The sequence below is a fragment of the Aulostomus chinensis genome, chromosome 5, assembly GCF_037954235.1.
Source record: "Aulostomus chinensis isolate RoL2024-O1b breed Wild chromosome 5, RoL_Achi_v1.0, whole genome shotgun sequence".
Lineage (NCBI taxonomy): Eukaryota > Metazoa > Chordata > Actinopteri > Syngnathiformes > Aulostomidae > Aulostomus > Aulostomus chinensis.
The window spans coordinates 24,069,852-24,093,613 of NC_141324.1; the positions used below are offsets into that span (position 1 = coordinate 24,069,852).

The 23,762-nt window shown below is 41.4% G+C and overlaps 1 protein-coding gene across 3 annotated transcripts in view; it reads left to right on the forward strand.

Annotated features, from left to right (window-relative positions):
• b4galt2 (UDP-Gal:betaGlcNAc beta 1,4- galactosyltransferase, polypeptide 2) overlaps positions 1-23,762 on the forward strand; it is a 146,641-nt gene that overhangs the window by 117,046 nt on the left and 5,833 nt on the right. For all 3 annotated transcript variants that reach the window (XM_086204073.1, XM_086204072.1, XM_086204071.1), the window contains one exon: positions 14,394-14,498. In XM_086204073.1, the coding sequence (XP_086060199.1) occupies positions 14,394-14,498 (105 nt within the window). The remainder of the gene's footprint in view (positions 1-14,393; positions 14,499-23,762) is intronic.

The window sequence follows — 23,762 nt, forward strand, 5'->3', positions numbered from 1 at the left end:
TGTACAGTATCTTTGAGAATGAACAAGTGTTCTCCCCATGAATAAAACTCTCGTCTGTTTGTCTTTATAATTTTAAATCTGTCATCCATCAAAATAACAAGCCTGTTTTTGCGATGTAAGAAGAGGAAGGTATCGATATTTGTGTTGAAATGTCAGCGGTAAAAGTAAAGCAGAGTTCAGACACATGAAAATTCTACTCAAGTACAGAATGCTAGCAGCCATGCAATTATGCAGCCAGGGTACAAAGCACCAGTGACTCTTTTAATCTTTGCATGATAGTAGATAGTGGTGCAGATTTTGGAGGAGGCTGAACAATTTGATTCTTTGTTTGTGGTTAAATTTGTTGCGTTTTCTGAATATTTCATTCTTTGGGGGGGGGGGATGATAAAGCAGTGACACCTAAATGTTACATTTATAACATGAAGGCAGTGCCTGAATGTTTTTTGGGAAGCAACTCGCCTCACAGCAACATCCACGGGAGATGAGGAGTATTAATAGGAAATGCAGTAGAGTCAATACACTGTTGCATAAACAACTGTGATATTTTACCGTATTGCTCAGCGCTAATTTTGACGTGGCTAATGGTAGTCATAATTGACTCAACTGTAATATGCCGTGTCAGATTAGCTTCAACAGAACTTTTATCTCAGTCACACAGATTCATTTGTGTCCATTTTCAGCTCAAGAACACAAACATGCAGCGGCAGGACAAAATGCCACCTCCAGCATTGTTGTCTCTCCTCTCTGTACTGTCTGTTTTTCTTTTTCTCTCTCTGTGTGTCCCACTGTTGCTCACACACTGCGAAGCTTATCTTTACCTGTTCAGTGTAACAGCATCACAAGGACACCGAAAATAGAACATTTGTAAATGGGCGTTTTTTTAAGAATGAACTGTGTCAGTCAACGCAGATTGCACTTGTTTGTCAGCGTCTGGCAAGATGTGATAAAAGAGATCTATATATGGTTCACTGAGGAGTCGTGTGTGTGCCTGTGCCTGTGCGTGTGTGTGTGCGTCTGTGTGTGTGTGTGTGTGTGTGTGTGTGTGTGTGTGTGTGTGTGTGTGCAATTATGTGCCTGAGGATGCCAGATAAAGTTAAACCTCTAACTTTTTATTGGATGATAGCTGCAGTAGGCCATTAGATGCTCTAGATTTCCCTCGAGATATTTTCTGCACCCCAGCTGAGCTATTTCAGCTGCTATGAAATATGAAGTGACATGCAGGAATATCATTAAAATTCTGTTCTTGAAATAAAAAAAAAAAAGATTCCTCAGACTCTGAATTCTGCATTCCAAATTTACCTCAGTGCAGGTTCATCCATACCTTGAAAAGTCAGCATTGAAAGTTTTAATCAGTTTTGATGAACATAACCGGCTTCTTAGAGACGTCTTATCAGCAGGGGGAAAAGCCTCAACCCTTTAGGGCTATAATAATGGGCTCGGTGCCTCATGGACTCTCATTGGAGAATATATGAATAATAACCTGATTTGAATATATCTATGTATGTGGCAAAGGCCAGGATGTTTTCCATGATTGTGATATAAATGAACAGGATTTGAAATTATGGAAGCTGCCTTCATCATCCCCTACCAACACTATGTCAAGATGAAGATTAAAAACAGAATTAAGTGGGTTTTTTTCCCGATTTTTACGAGTCGGCTCTTGCAAATTAAATTCTTGGTGGAACTTATTGGGAAAAAAAAGGAAATCTAACCTCGGAATCAAGCAAAATCAGAGCATGAGGGTTATGTCTCACTGCAGTCTAAGGCTCAAACCCCCTACTGCTGTCCACCTTTGCCTTTCAGGGATGACTTGTTTCAAAGCCTTGACTCAACAGTCTGATGGGAACTGACCTTGAAAACTCATTTGGACAAGCTGTTAGAAGAGGGTGACATCGGGACGTAGCTGAGACTATCGTGCAAATGGGGTCTGCTACTCGCTAGTCGATTGTTGATCCATGCCAAGCCTGGTGTTGGTGGTGTTGCCTGGTCACGTGGTCAGTCAGCCACTTTAGTCCGAAACAAAATCGCAAAATCTGCTTGCTATTTCATGGAGTTTGTCATATCAGCATCATGGCAGTTTTTGTGAATTAACTTTAACGTCCTTTAACCAGCGTCTATCAGGGCAAGTGTTGGTGAAGAGATTGGGTGCTGGGCGAGTTAGCTGCCATAACATTTTTGACATAATATCCTGGACGCGGGCCAGCACAGCTCAGTCTCTACCACTGAAGATATTTGATGGATCCTAAGAGAGCTGGGAAACCATGCCCTGTCCTGTTTCTGCAGAGGCAACCATTTCTCTGTAGGATTTCCCCCTAACTTGAAATAAATATTAGTTTTCATGGGATTTACTGCTGCGTGTCCAGCCGAGTGAACTAACAGGCTGTCTTGCTGTGTAACTCCGAGGATTGAAGCTACAAGAGGCTACGAGTTAACAGATGGGGAGATAAAGAGCAGTGGCGGAGACGAAGAATGCCTGTTAACATTATTTAAGGTTGGCAGGGCCACAGGTTTGATCAGCCCATGTTTCAGTCAGCAGAGCGTTCAGTCCGAGTGGTCTTGAACTCGTCTGCTTCCTCTTTGAAAGCTGCATTGGAAAAAGCGGTGTCATAAATGTCTAAATTGCTCTTTTACACTGTCCTCCCTGTAGATCAGCATTCTTCCCTAACTCCATCTCTCCTTCTCATCAGCTCCTCAAACTACTAAGTGTCGTCTTTCTGGCTTTCTTGCTTCCCTCCAGCTATTTCCTTTTATGTGCTGGTTTTGATGCCAGAGATCATGGTGTGGCCATTCCCTGACATGGATCCTGATAAGTTAAAATCAGCCTTGGGGAACTAGCCCTCGCTGCAGTTCTGGGCGGCCCATCCACATGCCAGAGATGACACATGCCATTTCAAACACTGCCCACGCCACTTACCCCCACACCCCTGTCTAAAAAGTTGGTGGATAGTACAGAACATGGGGTGGGGGGGGGTTCCTTCTTTTTCTCTGAACATGTAGTGTTAGCCTCAGGCAAAGACAGTACCTATCCTAAGGGCTTCCACGACATATCATCCTCCTTTCACCACACACACACACGCACACACACATACCCACACTAACTCCTTCCTGTCATCCTCCCTCTCTTCTATCCTCGCCCTTTCCCCTTTCCCCTTTCAACGCCCCAGTAGTGGCTTTCACAACAAGGCCTGAGCCTGTATATGATAGGAACATGCAACCAGCGCAGCGCAGTGACTGCATGTGTGTGTGTGTGTGTGTGTGTGTGTGTGTGTGTGTGTGTGTGTGTGTGTGTGTGTCTATGAAGGCTCAAAATTGGTGTAAAAACTAAGATATTTGGATTTTAATGCTAAGAGAATGGTACGCTTTTGAAAAGTACAGTCTCACTTCAAGGTGAGGGGACACTGTCAAGTCAAGTTGTCTAACAGGGCAGCACTGCATTCATTTTAGCTGTTTTTAAAATGTTCTTGCCTTGACACACTTGTTGTTACTTCAGATTTTTGTTCTATGTTTTCTCTACTTCATTTCTCTTTTAAATTCAGCTTGCATCTTTGTAACACTGAAGGTTGTGACAGTAGAAATGTGTCCCCTGCTATAGATTTGGCTTCTGCAGGAAGGAATCTCCTATGCACCTGCCACTTAAAATGATTTCGTAAAATATTCCTTTGAATTTGAGAAACATTCATCCATCCATCCATTGTCTTCCGCTTGTTACTATTAAGGGTCACGGGGGGGCTGGAGCCTATCCCAGCGGCTAGAGGCAGGGTTCACCTTGGACAGGTCGCCAGTCCATCACAGGGCCAACACATAGAGACAAACAACCATTCACACTCACAGTCACACCTACGGTCAATTTAGAGTATCAATCAGCCTCGTCCTCTCTTGATGTCTTTGGACTGTGGGAAGAAGCTGGAGTACCAGAGAGAACCCACACAGGAACAGGGAGAACATGGAGACTCCACACAGAGAGATCCCGTGCTCAAGTCGGGACGCGGAACCTTCTTGCTGTGAGGCGACAGTGCAAACCACTGGACCACCGTGCCGCCTAATTTGAGAAACAATGTAATTGAAATTTTACAGGCCACAGCAGGACTTAAAGCGATGGCTCACCTCAAGTTTGGTTCATGTTTCCTGCATCAATCATCTGTCTTTTTTTTAATCATTCAAATTTTGGACGCGGCAGATTTGGGGGGGGGGGGGGGGGTCATGTCTTTCTGTAACTTGGCCGAGTTTAGAGGAGGAAATGCACAATGACCATATAAATCCACAGTGAATAATCTCACCTCTAACAAAATGTATCACTGAACGGCTTTGAGTGTCCAGAAATGTGCACATTTATCCTTCTTTTTTTTTGTCCAAGGTGTTGGATCTAACCTCCCTCTGTGATGATGGGCTTTCCAACCAGTGGTCATTTAGAACAGCTATTAATAATTTTGCCTTCTCACTTGGATGACTTTGAGTTTTTCCACCTCATTTGTTTTAAGAATACTGGGACATTAGAGTGTTAATCGTGAGAATGACAACAAAAGCTTGACAAAGCTATGAATGAGACGGGATGGAGGATAGACGCATATTCCACGCCTTCCTTACTTCTTCCTTCCCCCGACCCTGGCGTTGAAGTTCATGCTGTAGCAGTTAAATTTTTTCTTGATGTCTATGAGTTTAAACCATTTTAGTTTTCCAAGCCCAAATCAAAGCCATTCTTGACACTTTTTTATCTGCTGTTAAGGAATAGGGTTCGCTAATGGAATGGAACAGGCAGTTCCCATTCAGTCCTCCCACGATTCAAGCGTTCTATTGTAACAAGAGATAATTCAGTCTCAATAAATTCTCATCCTTCTACCCCCTCCCCCCTCCCCCCGGAAAATAAAAGCCAGCATCCACAAGGCTTGGCAGGAGGAACAAATACGGCCCCCCGGGTAAACAAAGAGCAAGCTTTTCCTTATGATATGATACTTTGAATATGACCGTCACAGAAGAGGAGAGCCCATCTCCTTGATACTGAGGTGGAACCAACAGAGGGTGATGTTTGCAGGGAAGCAGCAGCAAATATTATTGTGAATGTGCAGCTGTGATGCGGTGAGGCAGGTCAACCAGTAGTAATGCAAGTGCTCGGGGTTGGTGTGCATCATGGGTCACTTCATATTTAAATGTGTCTGCCTGATATCCTGCAAAATCCATTAACTTAAATAGGTGTTATTATGGAAGATAAAACGTGTCTCGGTTGGCTTGGATGACGCTTTGAAACATGTCACTTGAAGACTGCTGAAGCATGAAGGTGATACTGCTGACTGCTAATCTACTGTTTTGAAACCTCATGGCCTCATGGACTATTAAATATCAGATCTCTGATGCCAAAAACTGTGTTAGTGAATAAATTCATATCTGACAATTGCATTGACCTGGTCTGTCTCACTAAAACCTGGCTGTGTAATGATGAGTACGCCAGTCTAAATGAATCCACTCCTCCTAGTCACATTAACGCTCATATTCCTCGAGGCTCTGGCCAAGGAGGTTGAGCTGCTGCCATTTTTGACAGAAGTTTAGTAATAAATCCTAACCCAAAATAAGTTTCAATTCATTTGAAAGCCTGAGTCTCATCCAGCCTGGAAAACTCAACAGTCTCTCTTATTTATTATTGTGTACCGTCCTCCTGGTCCTTACTCTGAATTCTTATCTGTATTCTCAGAGTTTATATCCAGTTTAGTTCATAAACCAGATAAAGTCGTTACTGTAGGTGACTTCAGTATTCGTGTGGATGTTGATAAGGACAGTCTGGTTACTAGATTTATATCTCTTCTAGACTCAATTGGTTTCCATCAGTCTGGATATGAACCCACTCACTGTTACTACCACACCCTCCAGTCGTTTCCTGATGTTTGTCTGATCAGGCCGTAGCTGGTTTTAAGGAAGTGATTCCATTGGTACTAAACTCAGTGTCACATCCCAGTATAACAGCGGACACTGTTGTCAACCTTAGTCCTTCCCAAATTCCCCATTTATCAGAAACTGGAGAGGATATGATGCTCCTCCAAACTGGAAGAGTCACTTGCAATCTGGCAATATAGCCTTGAAACCTATAGGATAGCCCTTCGTAAAACTAGAGCTGCATGGACTTTTTTAATGACAAAGTTCTACTTATTTGGGAGAAAATTCTTCTCCTCCCGCCATCAGCTGGCAGCATGTCATCTATAACCTCAGAAACCTTGGAGGCAGCTGTAGGACCAGACATACACCTGGATAGCTCTTCTCCCATTGACCTTCATGAACTTAGTACAATAATTTCCTCCTCTAAACCGTCCACTGTCTTCTAGACCCCATCCCACCTAAGCTGCTTAAAGACTCTCTACCCCTCGTTAGCACCTCTCTCTTAGACATGATCAATGTGTCGCTGTTTTCTGTTTACGTCCCACAGTCCTTGAAAGAAGCAGTAATTAAACCCCTTCTCCACAAAACAGCTCTGGATCCAGAAGTTTTGGCCAACTACAGACCAATATTAAATCTTCCTTTTCCCTCCAAAATTCTGGAGAAAGCAGTTTCTAAACAGCTTTGTGATTTTCTTCACAGCAACAGTTTATTAGAGGATTTCCAGTCAGGTTTCAGGGTTCATCATAGCACAGAAATGGCACAAGTCAGAGTTACCAGTGACCTCTACTTGACTGCCTTAGAGATATTCGAACTTAGATGGAAGTTAACTTTCTGTCTTTGAACAAAACCATAACAGAAATCATTTTATTTGGTCAACCAAATCTACTTGATGGATGTGACAGTGCCATTGGCTCCCTCAATTCTTACTGTCATCCTTTTGCAAGGAACCTTGGTATGATTTTAGAGAGTAACTTTAGGTTTGACAAGCAGATATCCTCCATTTTCCAGACAAGCTTCTCCCAACTAAGGCTGTTGGCAAAAGCAAAGGCATATCTCCCAAGATCTGTTTTTGAGAAATTAATTCACACCTTCATTACATCATGTTTAGATTATTGCAATTCACTGTTTGTTGGCCTTGACCAGAAAGCACTGCACCGCTTGCAGGTTGTTCAGAAAGCGGCTGCCCACTTGCTGACTGGAAAGAAAAAACGCGAGCACATTACTCCTGTCCTTGCATCTTTGCACTGGCTGCCTATTAATTTTAGCATTCATTTTAAAATTCTTTTAATCGCTTTTAACTGTATAAAAGGTCAAGCACCATCTTATTTATCAGAGCTCTTACAGCTGCACACCACTGCCAGGGCACTTAGGTCATCAAGCCAGCTGCTCCTGGCAGTACCCAGGTCCAGACTCTCCACTCGTGGAGACCAAGCCTTCTCAGTCGCGGCTCCTAAGCTGTGGAACAGCCTACCTCTCCAAGTTAGAGCTGCGGTGGAACATTTTAAAACACTCCTAAAAACTCATCTTTTCTCCTTGGCGCTCGCTCCCGGCTACGCAAGCAATCTTGGCTATCTCTCTCTCTCTCTCTCTCTCTCTCTCTCTCTCTCTCCCTCCTTTATACTCTCTTTTATTCTCTCGTTTTAACCTACTTTTGTTTTAAATTGACTATTATCCCTTGTGTTGTTGTTGTTTGTTGTTGTTTTTACAATTGTACAGCACTTTGGTTGACTGAGGTCGTTTTTAAATGTGCTTTATAAATAAATGGTGACTTGACTTGACTTGACTTGACTTGACTTGACCTCCTACTGGCATCAGATGAGGGACTCGTCTCTGTGCTGGTCTTGTCAGATCACAGCACAGCTTTTGATACCATTGATCATCATATCCTATTCCAGAGACTGGAACATGTCACTGGCATTAAAGGAACCACGCCAAACTGGTTTAGGTCATGTTTACTAGGTCCGTCTCAGTTTGTACTTGTTAATGATTATTCCTCTGAGACCACTACAGTCAGCTATGGTGTTCCACAAGGGTCTGTGCTTGGAACCATCCCCCTCACTCTTTATCTGCTTACACTATGTCACATCATAAGGACACACTTGATTCATTTTCACTGTTATGCAGACAATACATAGCTGTACTGTGGGCCTGTCTAAAGGAAATAAAAAAACATGGATGACCCATAATTTCCTTTTATTAAACTCTGACAAACATGAAGTTATTGTGCTGGGCCCCAAACACCTTAGGAACACCTGATCTAATGAGATAGATACCCTGGATGTTATTACCCTGGCCCCCAGCACCACCGTAAGGAACCTAGGAGTTCTCCTTGATCAGGATCTGTCCTTTAACTCGCACGTTAAGCAAATCTTCAGGACTGCTTTCTTTCATCTACGTAACATCGCTAATATCAGGCACATCCTGTCTCAAAAAGGTGCAGAAAAAGTAGTCCGTGCTTTTGTCATTCCAAGGCTAGATGACTGCAATTCCCTCCTATCAGGCTGTACTAATAAGTACTAAAGACTAGAACTGGTAGAAGAGACCATATCTTTCTTGTACTGGCTTCTTTGTATTGGCTCCCTGTTAAATTCAGAAAAGAATTCAAAATTCCTCGTCTAACTTACAAAGCCCTCAACAATCAGGCACCTTCATATTTGACAGAGCTCATAGCCCCCTGTTATCCAGCTAGAACCCTTCACTCCCAGGATGCAGGGATACTTTTGGTCCCTAGAGTCTCTAAAAGTTGAATAGGAGTCAGAGCCTTCAGCTATCAGGCTCCCCCCCTGTGGAACCGTCTTCCAGTTTCGGTCCGGGATGCAGACACCCTCTCTACATTTCAGAGCGGACTTAAGACTTTCCTTATTGATCAGGCTTATAGTTAGGGCTGCTTAGGCTGGCCCTTAGATCTGCTGCTATAGGCTTAGACTGCCAGGGGATCTCCCATGATGCACTGGGCTTCTCTCTCCTCTCTGTCCTCAAGCCACCACTCTTAGCATCAGCTGTTTGTGTCCCCGTCTGTCCATCATCTTCCTCCATTATCTGTCTTTGTCTCTGCCCCACTCTCCTGCTCTGTTTCCCCCCCAACCGGCCAAAACAGAAGTCCGTTCCCATTGAGCCTGGATCTGCTTGACATTCCTGCCTGTTAAAAGGAAGGTTTTGGTCGCCGGTGTTGCAGGATGTGCTTGCTCATGGAGAGTTGTTGGATGTTAATACACTGAAGGAGTGCGGTACTAGACCTGCTCTACTTGTAAAGCGTCATGAGAGAACTTTCGTCATGATTTGGCACAATGAAAATAAATTGATTTGACTCCACTAATGCAAAGGCTCAAAGGAAGCAGATCTGGGGCCAAATCCCCTAAATTTAAATTGTTACTTCACGCAAAATGACTTCATTTTACAAAGACTGAATTTGTTCCTGGTGACTCCAGAATGTAGAAATCACCAGCCATGTAGTTTAGCTTGAAGCCAGTAGAGGCTTACTACTAACAACAGCACAACTGTCAAAAATGTCCATTTACAAACTTGAAACACCCATTATCTTGTATATTCAGTCTTTTTTTATTCAAACATATGCTCTGACACTGCCGCAGCATCTTAAAAATAGTCTCCTAAAGCATGTTGTTAGGCTCGCTGGCTCTTCATACTCATCTGTCAAAGTGTTGCATCATTATCAAATGCCAATATTTCTTTTGACCAAAAGAATACAGAGACTTAAGCTGTCCCAAATACTTTTCATCCAAAATGCTTTAATGTATTTCTGGAGGAATTTCGGGGATTCTTGTGTGGTTTCATCAGCATTAGTTTTAGCAGTAACATAGCATGACAGCATTAGTGTCAATATTATGTGTATATTTAATGAAGAGACAAGAAACTGTGAGTACAGTGGAGCTGCTGCATTGGAGAGATGCAGGAAAGCTTCTGGTCCCCATGCATATATCACACCTTCCCACGTGTGAGGTATGTAATCTGTAGCTGACATATTTGACAGCCACCTCCGCAGCAGAGCTGCAGGTGGGTGATTCTTGAAAATTCCTCACTGTGGGAGATTTTTTGTGTGTGTATGTGTGTATGTGTGTGTGTGTGGGGGGGGGGGGGGGGGACTTTATTACTTTCTTTTTGAGAGCCAGGCGAATATACGGGTGAGAGACAGAAAACATAAGAGGCAGACTTACAAAGACCACTGTGTTTTTCAGAGATCATTTTTGAAAGGTGCGTTAATATTAATACTTGGTTTGTCTTTTAGCAGGATAATTCAGAAAGTTTTTGATAGATTTTTGAGAAATGATAAAGAGATGATGAAATTTAATTTGGGTAGCAACCATTTCAGTTTTTGCTTTTCAGACAAATGTATATAAAACATGATCAAATACGTGTGTGTCATCATTTTTAATGCAGATTTGTCCGTTTTTGTCATTGCACTTAGTCACATTAGTCACTGCAGCCTCTCTCTAAGAGGACAGTGTAACATATTCCATCGGGAAAAAAAATAATTCTAAGATCTCACACTTAATTTAACATTTCACACTATTTATCCTAATGAATTTAAACTTGCATTTGGAACATCAGTCCAGCAGTGGTTTCAGATTAATTTAAAAAAAAAAGGGTACTTCAATATCAGCCAGTATAGAATAATACTAATACATGGATGGCATATATATATATATATATATATATACACATATATATATATACATATATATATATATATATATATATATATATATACACATATATATATATATATATAAAAACCCTGAATAAACACTGCTGCATTATTAGATGTATCATCTAATTGAGCTTCCGATTGCTGAGGGATGTCAATAGAAACTATCTTTCCTTCGTAATTCGGTAGAAATCAAGATGTACATTTTATTACTGCACATATGATCAATTCAGCACACACACAATCACATACACAACCCTGCTCAAACACACATGTGGTGAGTAACACTTGATTCACGTGAAAATACAATTACTAAAACAATTTCAGAGAGGTCATCATTAAAGTATAGATAAATGGCTTAATATCTGCTTTGATGTCTGTCGCCTGCCTGAACACAGTCCAACTGCAGTCATTATTTTTGTTCCATGTGGGTGTGTATGCTCGCCATTGAATTTCTCTGAATCAATGTGCTGTAAGTACCATGACATGATCCTTTTCAGCATTCAGTATCTAATTAAAATGGTTAAATAATAATAGTGTCATTGTTATTGGGCTGCTTATCCATAGTAGAATAAATCCTGTAAACACATTACATTCTGACCCCTTGAGTGTGTGTCTTTCTTTAAAGCCTCCACTTCACTAATAGAGGCAACTTGTCTAGCTGAAAAGTTCCTAGAGTGGACTGTCCAGCACTTCCCTCTTCTTAGAAATCAGCATGCTAACATGATCCACCATGAAAAGCTTCATTTGCAGCCTGAGGCAAGTGGGAGGGTGTGTGTGTGTGTGTGTGTGTGTGTGTGTGTGTGTGTGTGTGTGTGTGTGTGTGTGTGTGTGTGTGTGTGTGTGTGTGAACTGTATTTGTGGGGTCCGTCAAAACCGGGAGCTCACTATACTGTACTTGTGCAATCCGACATGCTTTGTTGGGACCCGGTTTCAGGTCAGGGGGTTAACCATTCATTTGTGGTGGTTAAAGTTCAAGTAAGGTGCTGGGAAATGTTCGTGGCAGGTGCTCGTGAAGCAAGAAGCACCTTTGGTGTGTGTGTGTGTGTGTGTGTGTGTGTGTTCGAGTGAGTGAGTGTGTATGTGCATGCTAGCTTGCCAATTGTATTCATTTCTGAAGATTATTTTAGCAGTCTGGACAGCTTTTCAGACACACTCACACACACTCCATGGAGCTATTTGATTGGATTAATCAGGAATTTCTCCAGCTCTTCTTTCCTACTCCCACCAGTGGAGTTAATTGCATTAGAGCAATGGAGTGGAGGAGAACTAGAAGCTAAGTCCGATGTCCTGCCTCACTTCCCACTGCCTGCGGAAACGAGAGTGGATAGAAAGAGGGGTGTGTGTGGAGAGTTTGGAAGATGCACAGCAGAGAAAGTAATGGAAAAGTAGTTGGTGTGTGTGTGTGTGTGTGTGTGTGTGTGTGTGTGTGTGTGTGTGTGTGTGCATGAACACACACTAAATAGAAATTCTTCCACTTGCAATGTATCAAGGGCGACAAGAGTGATATGAAGTGATAATGAATGTTCGTGAGTTCAAAATCCCAACTATGTCTAAAACGCTGCCGTGTACCAGACACATAACAACGACCTCCAAATTATTCTCTCAAAGCAAACAACCATGCAGCGAGACAGCTAAACTGAGCTGAAAGTGACATTGCCACTTGACAAAGTACAGATTATTGACGCTTTAGGGTCTACGTTATAGCGCGTCTCTCACTTTAAATACTGTGAATATTCACAGTATTTAAGAGAGACAAAGGGAAATGCTCCTTGACCAGAGCATATAAAATTTTATGTATTAAATTTAGAAAAAAAAAAACGTTAAACCGCTTAATATTAAGTGTGTGTGTGTGTGTGTGTGTGTTTAAATTAATTCTCATTAAGCTTAAAGTAACCCTGCTCATGCATTACTATGGATTTCAAAATGCACCAGCGGCTTTTCCCGAGTGCAAAGGAAAAAAAAAATCTAAATCCTTGACACGTTACATGGCCACATGCGTTTAAACTCCATATATATACATACAGAGAGCGCTTTCTAAACCTCAGAGGTGTTAATAGGAGGGACAGGAAGGATCAGTGAAGTAGCAGGTGGGACTAAGGAGAAGGGTGAGATGATAAACTGTGAGGAAAGGAAAGGTGAACTGTTACGAAACCAGAGGAGCCAAAGGAAGTAAAGGAGAGGAGTTTTTGTTGAGGAGCAATATCAGGCATGGATGCTTTTTAAAATGGAGTCGAGCATCGCCACAAATAAAAATTGCTTATTCAGCACGCACGCACACACACACACACACACACACACACACACACACACACACACACACACACCTTTTATGATTGCAGGTATGAATATCAATGGTTCTGTCAAGCTCTGGGTTTAAGCTTTTGTGTAGAACAAAACTGTTGTTTGTGTTGCCCGCACTTCATTTGTTGTTGCCTAAGATGTAAATCTATGAATCAAAAAAAAACAAATCCTTGTCCTTTTTCCTCCAATGGCATTCATAAGGTTCATAGCTCCTGACGTTGGAACAGTTTAGTCAGAGAACAGTATTTTGTTGACTTTGCTCATGTATACCTCTCTAGCTTTAGCAGGTCGGCCATAAACACTCAGGACGAGCTGTTGGTCAGGGGGTAAAATTGTACTAATATCATATTGTTCTTCAATCCCACAGCATTGTTTTTGTACCATGACTCAGATTAAACTCCAAGGTTCAAGGTTCACAAACAAAATGTGTATTTTTTTCATATCCCTACTAATATGCAGGGTTTGCACGTTCCGCAAAATCTGACACGGGATTTATTTCGTCAAGACAAAGCTGGGATATGAAAACAGTAATTCAAGGCCTGGAGGGTTTTTTGAAAACAAATAAAGTTTGATCATTTTAGAAAAGTAATGGAATTGTGCCTCATGAATACCTGCGTAATAGAAATTGACTGAAAAAAGCGTGTTTTGTGTTGAACGCTGGATCTGAGATTTGATTGATTTAACTTGAGTTGATGGACAACAGCGTTGCTGCTAACATCGCGCAGCGATAGCATGTGTCGTGGAACTGTTCCCGGTACCAGCCACTTGAGGTTTTTCTCTTGGATGCAATTGTGATCTTTTTCCCAAAGAAAAAGTTTCCTTTCAAGACAGTAGCGAGCAGGCGACCACAACATTAAACTAGAAACAATATGGTATCGTCAACCTTTTTATTATTATTGTTTTCATTTCAAAGCAATGGATCACTGTCAAGAATGAATTCGGTGTTCTTATAGATCAAATTTAAACCCCTACATGGAGTGGTTACATCCACATTGAACCCTTTGACCTGAGTCAAACTGTGCTAGTGTTAGCAATGAGCTAATTAACTGTTTTGCTGCTCAAAAGCTGGATATTTCCCTACAAAAGCCAGAGCTGGAAACAAACAGAGCAAAAAGAGAGTCAATATTGGACTTGCAGCCTTTGGGTTGAAAAAAAAAAAATCCCTAAACAAACTCCAAATGAATTTTAATTCCATTTACTGGGTGTTTAGTTTGCCATGTTAATTTATCAGGTGGTTATTTGTCACTTTCTGTTCTCCCTCCCCAAGTGGGCATGAAAACCCCAGTGCTTGAAAATTGACATCAGTGGACATTACACATGGATCAGTTTATTTTTCTCTATCCTTTTGATTTCTTTTTAACTGTTCTTTAGCATTTAAAGGATATATCTATGAATTAATTGGCAGATAAATGAAACATAAACAATCTAGCTTCTGAAATATGTGTTCGCTCTTGCTATATGCTCTGAGACACATCGCCAGTCTTTCTTTTTTTTCCTTTTTTTGTTTGTGCTGGGTGTATTCCTCTTTCCCTCCTAATGGATGTTGTTTCTGTATGTGTTGCAGGATCACTCTGAATGGGATGAAGGTGTCCAGGCCAGATGTTCGCATCGGCCGCTACAGAATGATTAAACACGAGAGAGACAAACACAACGAGCCCAACCCACAGAGGTACTGTATCATTGTCCAAACTCCTTCTCCAGCTCTACACTTGGATCGATGTCGCTGCTTTTGTTTCTCAGCTACAGAGTTCAGACAATTCTTTCCAACTTTTTCATCTCTATGTGGGAGAAATATGATTATGTGGTACTGCAAATGGCATGATATCAGTACATGTCTTTGTAATAATGTTAGCTACTGAGCAATATACAGCTTGAACACTGCAACATGAGCAACATAGGGAATAGAAAGTAAGATGTAGCACTTCTATCACTTATGAAATTTATATTTTTCATCCACATTATCCTCTTTCCTGATTGGTTAAATATAGGCATAATTAGGGATATTTTAATTTGAGGTTTTGCCCTCCTGTCTCTGCTTACTGACCTCACGCTGTTGCTTACTCAATAGCTTCCCTTTAGAAACTGCATGCTGAAGGCAAAATGCACCCTTTAATACATGTTTAATGCCGTTACAGAAAATTATTATAGAATAATAATATTAATTATATCACAAACTGCACTACCAGCACGCTGGATGTTTCTATGTGCCCCCATTTTTGGTGAGATCAGCATATTGTCTGGGGGTCGGGAGGGAGTAGTCAGTTGTGGCTCTGAGGGATGTAAGAACATTCTTAATGTCATTTTACCTGATATACTTGTTGTTGCCTGAAAATTGGCATGAATTGTTTCTCTACGGACAAATCAAACCTTTGCTGAGCTCGAATATCAATCCTCTTTTTAGATTTAGTACATTTGTATTATTTCTTCTTGCTCTAGTCACACGAGATCCATGCAGCACTGTAGCCAGCATGAAGAAAACCCCACTAATACGTTGCAAGTTACCAAAATTAAACAGGGTTTAGGCTTTTATGATTTATTCATTCATTTACCTCAGGGATGCGCTGATTTTCCATATCAGCGCATCCCCTCAGTGTGATGTTACCGTCGCTGATCTGGACGACTCTTGATATTTCCTGATGTTGCTGTGATCCATCAAGCAAACTTCCATGATAACCATATATTTTGCCCATAATGGAAACATATTAAACATTGTGATTTAGGGGATTTTTTTATCTTGTATTTCCAAACCATGTATAAAAGCCCATAAATGATATTTTTACTGCTTTGCTTGCTCTCAAGAAATTACAGAGCCACTATAGAACTACTTGAGGCTACTTAATGAACTACAACTTAATGAAAGTCCATCTGCAAAAAGGTTTGGACCAGAAATTCAAGCGAGAAAACTTTCCAGCATTCATGGCAACTAGACGCTAGTTTGTGGTAAAGTGCCAAGCGTGTTTCATTTCATTTTCCATTTTAATTTTCAATCATCTTTTGTTTATATTGGTTGGACCAGTTTTGCTCATCAGATCGATGCCGATATAAAGAAGTCATATTAAGTCATATTTTTATATATTAGATTTAAACATAAGTAAGTAAATGAGTAATATTTTATGCATGTAAATCATGACAGAAGACAGTATTTCTTATTCTGTTGGCAGGAGAATAGTCACTATAATTTAATCAAACCTGTCTATAAATGTCCGCCGTATTAGAAGAGCAACTTCTGACAAGATTGAGACAGTGTTTGCTTCAGCGCTTCATACTATCACTACTACCACTTCCGCATCTGCTTCTAAATACAAAACAGAAAATAGCACAAAGCCAGAGATGAGCAATAACTGTGGTCATAAGTCAGGAATTTGCGTGCCGAGTGACGGAGCAACATCTCTTTTCTATACTGACAGAATATTTCAGTCATGGCAGGGTTTTGAAAAATTAATGAAGCTATTACAATGCATGAGGACATGTTAAATAAATAACGTGCTTGCATTCCAGAAATGCCACTGTAATACGTCAAACAATTTTTAATTTATTGGCCTCACAGATATTACAATTCCGTTTCTGATGTTACTGATGGGATTCCAAATATAGAAATATATCAAGTGATTTAAAACATTTCAGTGAAACAATCCTCTGAAGTTCATTTCCTCTCTGGTCACTAAGATTGGAATATTTGAGCCAAGGACATGTCATTTTTAATAAACCAAACCACCCCAGGGGGGTTAAATGTTGTTCTTTTGGCTACACCCGTTTAAATTGCTCAACAACAAAAAAAAAATATAAAAATGCATCCCGTATAAATGAGTGATTTTATGGTTTGATGAATGAGACCCAATATGCAGAGATGAGCCCTTGGAGACACATTAATCACCAGGAGTATAGCACCTCACATTAAGCAGCTTAAACATGGATTATCACTGTTTATTCTCCTCTAAGAGCCCCCCTTTTCATGGCTGGATAGGCCGGGTGACGATGCCTCTCCGCACACACACAAAAAAAAATGATAGCTACTGTCGGCCAAATGAAGATATAGTGAAGCCTCTTCCAGTATTATTTTAGTTTGATATCATGTGACATTCTTATGTAACAGCTTTTTGACAAGGCTGCATCAGGGTTCACAAGTTGAGGTTTAGTTTAGTTATAACCCCTAAATTGGTTTATAAGAAGATTAGAACACACAGGCAAAGAGAGTTGAGTGTGAAAGTGACTATTTTTACTGCAGTTAATGTTCACGTGGCCCGAACAAATGGAGCTTCATTTTTTGTTTGTTTTTTTGCAAATAGGAATGTGTCCTACCCTATGGTAAAAGTTTATAAACACCCACCCACCCATCCCTTTTCTTTGCTGCTTATCCGTTAGGGGTCGCTAGAACCTATCCCAGCTGACATTGGGAGAGAGGCGGGGTTCATCCCGGACGGCTCGCCAGTCCGGCACAGGGCCATCAGGAGCAATTAGGGGTTCAGTATGTTGCTTCAGGATACTTGGACATGGTCACCGGCGACCCTTGGGTTGCTAGATGGCCACCCTACCTCTGAGCCATACTGTCCCTCAAAGATTATAATGTTACAGAAAATATGAAACTCAGTTTGAACCTCCAATTTGAATGTGGGACGATTACATGAGAGAATTTGAATCAAGAAATGGAAAATATCCGAAACCTTCCGTTGAAACTGATGCTGGATGGTCGTCGTCATAATACAAACAAATCTTGACAATTCACGTGTGTAGGAATAATTCGAGGAATCTCCAGCTCAGCAACTACTTCTGACACGTTTGCACACATCACTTCATCTTTACAGTGATTCTCTTACTTGTGTGTAAGCCGTGTAGACGCCCACTCGCTCTATTCCATTTACAAACTCAGCGTGCAGCTGCTGAAAACAGATTGATCCCAACATGTGAGAAATCTAAATTACGTCCACAAGTATGGGTTTTACCTGCAACTGTCTGACATAAGAATTATTCAAAAGATCTTTATTTAAAGTAATCAAAGTCCTTATTTTTTCATGATGCGTCTTGGGGCATCCAGGTACATACATTGAGACCTGCCTCTGGAATCCGTCTCCTCATATTTCCTGGGGGACTCTCATGATCAGATCTCACTTCCCTGCGCTACACCACACAATTCAGATATACACGTAGGCTGCATTAGCAAACACCAAAGGCACTGTTGTTTTGATGCAGCATTGCTTTTCCTGCGCCTGGTCTGTCAGAAATGTGTACGATTATAAATCTGGGTCTATTGATGGGTGTGTTCCTTAAAAATACATAACCCTAGATGCTTGGCTGGTGATATATAATATCAACTATTGTAAAAGGATAGTAATATGATGCAATATTTTTATATCAAACTTGCAATCCCTGAACTTGGAGCTGCCCCCCCTTCCCCCACTGAAGGGATCAGCCAGGAGGAATGTAAACACCAGGTCTGAACAAGCATAGCCAAAAAATAAATCGCTGCTAATAGAATTATGCGTTGTCAGAGACTACAAGGACGTTATTTGGCGTCAGTGACAAACAATTTGGAAGACTTTTTGATTAATATTCATGGTTAACAAAACGATTATGAATTTCTTAATTCAAAAAGTTAATAAAAGAAGAAGTGTTATAATGCCTACTAGCTTGAATTGCTTTCTTTTTTTTAGCCTTTTTAAAAAAAATCAGAGCCAACGCAGGCCGATGGTCAGAAGGAGTCAGCTGTAGCCAGGCTACCCAGTCCTGCAGTAGGTTGTTAGCAGAATATTTAACTGAAAAAAAGCTCAAATAAACATTTTGAGAAACTTGAAGATAGAAAAACCTAAATTTCATTTGCATTTTTGAATACTTAATTTATTTTGTATATACTGTATATGCGGCGGCACGGTGGTGCAGTGGTCAGCACTGTCGCCTCACAGCAAGAAGGTTCCGGGTTCGAGTCCCAGCTCATGGGATCTTTCTGTGTGGAGTCTCCATGTTCTCCCTGTTCCTGTGTGGGTTCTCTCTGCTACTCCAGCTTCCTCCCACAGTCCAAAGACATCAAGAGGGGACGAGGCTGATTGATACTCTAAATTGACCGTAGGTGTGACTGTGAGTGTGAATGGTTGTCTGTCTATGTGTGTTGGTCCTGTGATGGACTGGTGACCTGTCCAGGGTGAACCCCGCCTCTCGCCTGTAGCCGCTGGGATAGGCTCCAGCCCCCACGCCACCCTTAACAGGAATAAGCGGAAGAAAATGGATGGATATACTGTATATGATATTGTCTTGGCAAATTTGCATGTTTTGTGTATTTCTTCATCCCAGTGAAGAAAGACAAAACCTGCCACTTATACGGGTCCTGCAGAATGAATTAGCCCCAAATGGAACCTGTCATCGTACTTGAAAAGAAATGCTCTGAAATGACGTTTATTTTTTACCAGCATCTGCTGAAACAAGTGAGATGTCAGACGTTCACTCTGAACAGTTTTATCTTGAACACCAACAATCCAAATTCTAAAATGGCAGCAATAAATTAAATGTGAAAATGTCTAAAATAACCAGCTCTGGATAATATGTCATCCATCATTGTTATATGTGTGCGTTTGTATGTGTGTGTGTGTGTGTGTGTGTGTGTGTGTGTGTGTGTGTGTGTGTGTGTGTGTGCGTGTGTGGGTGCATGCGTGCATACACGTGTGTTTGCGTGTGTGTGCATGCGTGCGTTCTAGAGGGAGAGAGAGAAAGAGAGAGAGAAACTCAACCATTCCTCAGTAATTGTCTGCTAAAATGACACCAGAGATGGGAGCCGGCTTGGTCTGACTAGACTAGTTGCCGTCATGAAAATCAATAAATCAAGAGAGTGAGTGTGTGTGTGTGTGTGTGTGTGTGTGTGTGTGTGTGTGTGTGTGTGTGTGTGAGTGAGACTCGCCTCCACATTTCTTGCTCTAGTTTGTGCCTCTCTCTCTCTCTCTCTCTCTCTCTTTCTCTCTCTCTCTCTGCTCCATCAACCTGGCTTCCTCTGGTGACACAAACAGGAAGGTTTTTTTATTTGGGGTTGATTGCAGCTTATTCGTTGCAACAGACACTATTTTTTTTACCTTCCTTCTGGACACTCATTATAATGTCCCAGAAACTCGACTCAAAGGATCTTTATTGAAGAAGCGGGTTTTGGGCTTAAATATGGCACTGAATAATCATGAGGTTGTGGAAAGAGGAATGGCCACACACACACACACACACACACACACACACACACACACACGCACACACACACACACTCTCGCTTTCTTCCATGAGAGAATTTAATTCATCACATTTCTTTCAGTGCTGTATGAAAAGGCTTCTTTTTTTAATTCTGAGGAAATGTTAACCATCAAGGTATCTTGGTGTTGGAAAAAGTCATAAATGGGGAAATTTACCTAAAAAGACAAAGTCTATGTTGGTTGCCAGGGTAACCTTAGTTCTCCTGAGAGGTGAAGGAAGTATATCATCGTGGGAAGCGACGTATGGACTGACCAGTCTGTCTGAGGGGCAAAGGAATGCTTTGGGCTCAACGCCAGCACACACACACACACACAAACACACACACACACACACACACACACACACTGACAATAATGCTGGTACTGAGTCATCAACCTTTCGGACACATTCTGAATTGCTTGGTCCAACGTTTGCTGATCCTGTTTCAGTTTAAAGACTTCAGGATTGTGTTGTTGTGTCGACGGACTGACATCAGATCTTAGATTAGATGAGGTTTTATCGGTCATGGCAACGCAACTACAGTATGGCCTACACGTGGAGGAACCAACCTATTATTTGAGCTGCATATTCCAAAGAGTTAGTAGTCTGACATGGAGAATCAAATTTGGCTAAGAACCGCTGCTTAATGTGATAGGTTTAGTAAGGAGGTTGTTTCTCCACGGCGGCATGGTGGTGCAGTGGTAAATACTTTCGCCTCACAGCAAGAAGGTTCCAGGTTCGAGCCCTAGTTCAAGCACTGGGTCTTTCTGTGTAAAGTTTGCATGTTCTCCCTAAATCGTTGTCTGTCTATTTGTGTTGGCCCTGGGATGAACTGGCGAACCGTCCAGGGTGAACCCCGCCTCTCGCCTGAAGGCAGCTGGGATAGGCTCCACCCCCCCACAACCCTTTATAGGATAAGTGGTCGAAAATAGAGGGATGGATGTTTCTCCAGAACGTTTGAATGTTCAGCTTCACCTGTGAAAGATTCTACCTTCATGTAGAAGGAACTCCCTGTGCCACATGGATGTACTGAGAAAGGTCACATTGTTGATACGCGCTTGTGTCATGTGACCAATATAACCATTCCAAAAGACAACAATTGTCACTGACATCTTGTATGACAGACAGATGGGACTTGCACATTTAAGTATCGTGAAAGGTTGTTCCAGTCGTAACTGGATGAGTCTAGAAGGCCATCACCATCTTCCTGGCTCCAGATAACATGAACACACTGACCCCTTGTTGAAGGATATTGTTGTCATCATGGCTTTAATGTTTTACCACTGTCACTGTTTGTGGAGTGTGTGTTTTCAGTCTTCATATGGATTCATCCTGAAATGCTGACAAAATGGAGTTTTTTTTTGTAAAATGCACACACGTTTGTGTGGCTGTAGACCGCACAGTGTCAACAAAGTTTTTTTTCTAATTGATCCTGAGGGGGACGTGAATGTCTGCGCTAAATTACATGACAGTCCATCCGAAAGTTGTCAGGAGAGTTTCCTCACAGCCACGGCATTAGAAGGACTGCCAGGGGATCAATTAGGGTTCAGGCTCTTGGAACTGTGTTGAAAATTTTGTCTGGTAGATGTTAAGATATTGTACAGTAAAAGTGCTGCTGCTGGTTGTGATACAGGAAAGGTCAAGTTTTATCTCGTGGGTACCATAAACGCCTCATAGCGGTTTCATTGTGATCCATCCAGTTTATGTTGAGATATTTCAACCCGGAGCAAAGTCTGACAGACAGACTGATCAAAGGACGTTGCCAGAAAGACACCTGAAGGTTGTCTGGCTGAAACGGTATAAAATAGGAGGTGACATACTGTTTTAATCTCAATTTTTTATTAGAATGTTTGACTAGTTGAATTTGTAGACCTATACATACAATAACAGTCTACAAAATCAATTACAAAACACCTTAAAACCCGGTTTGATTTGTTAGGTTTTTACACACAGAGGTCCGTCACTCAATTAGACAGATAAACTGCACTGCCGTCTCTGCACTTTGTCTCCAAGCGGGGTTGCTGTTCTGTTTAGATTCAGATTAATGATTGAGCCTTTTGGGAGAGTTTATCTGGAGGACTCACGTTATGTCCGGCGTTTACCAAGAAAGCCGTTGTCTTGACTATTTGATGAATGTTTGCTATCTCCTCTGCATGCACACACACACACACACACACACACACAATATGCATACACATTCACTCAAACAGGACTCCGTTCTCTGTGCTCTTTGGGGATGGATCGGCATAGCAATGAGATACTGGTCCAGCGGAAGTAAGAGAGAGGCACATTCATCACCAGCCATGAGTTTCCATCCACACACGCGCACACACACACACACACACACACTCTCTCTCTCTCTCTCTCTTTCTGTCTAGCTAACAGGGCTACGTGCATTGCAGATGAACTACATTGTTGTTCTGCAGTCAATTTATATGTCATCATCCTGGACAACACACAATGTGTGTGTGTGTGTGTGTGTGTGTGTGTGTGTGTGTGTGTTTGGTTTATATGATTTAATATGTCTTTTAAGACATTTTTTTCTGCAAGAGGGACAATTTAAAATACATCACACAAGTTATTGTTGGGATCCTAAACCAGAAGTGTTTTCCTGTGAGACTCGGTCAAATTAAAATAGAGTTTAACTTAGCCTACTTTGGTCTGGAAATCAGGCTAATGAATATGTAGGGGTTGCCTCGCGCTCCATCTCTCCAAAGTACAACAAAGTGTAGATTTGAAGTCACACGAAGCATACAAATTGAGTGTACATTCATCTAATATTCTCTATATGTATGATGGGGATTAGTTTATTGCTTTTTAATCTCTGCTGTTTGATAGATTTATCCAAAGATTTCATTTTTAATATCACCCTATCTTTCTGCCTCCATCTGTCACTCTCTGTGTCAGATATATATTTATCTCTTTGCCTATCTATCCTTCATTTTTCTTCTCTGTCATCCAGGCCTCATTTCCTTTTCCCTCCTCTTACTCTAACCATTTTTCTCCACCCTTTCTCTTCTTTTTCTTGCTCTCTCTTTTCCTCATACTAATCCTCCCTGCGATAGAGGTGTCAGTCCTGTAGGAGTCAGAGCACGTATAATTCTATTTTTATCTCATTGTGTTACATTGTTCAAGGGGAAGATGCTTGACAACATTTTCCTGCTCCCATTCATGCCAATAAAGCTCTTTTTTTATTTGATTTGAGGGAGACAGAAGGGGGGGGGGCTATGCAGGGAGAGGGCGAGTCACTAGTCAGTTCTGACAAGCCTCTGTAGAGTCAGTGGTCCATGTCGGACAGGAGTGTCAACTTCACTTCTACGTCCAAGCATATTATTAAGGGGCATCTATTTGTGTGTGTGTGTGTGTGTGTGTGTGTGTGTGTGTGTGTGTGTGTGTGTGTGTGTGTGTGTGTGTGTGTGTGTGCGAGTGTGTGTGTGTTTCAGTCACAGCTGTCTTTTGAGCAGCAAATGTGTGTGTGTGTGTGTGTGTGTTTGCACACATTAGCTTTTTCTCAGTTCAAAGACCTTAAAAAAGGCATTTTAAGAGGACTTCGTTGCACAGTGCACATGCTTTTGGATACAGCAGCCTCATTTTCAGTCTGACTAGTTGCAAAAACTGTTACTATGATGTTATTTTTGTTTTGATGCAAGAGGTTGCATCACAAGCTAAACTGAGCTGCAGCACTGTGTAGCTGACACATAGTGTGGAAAGTTTTTTTCCATTTTTATTGTTAAAG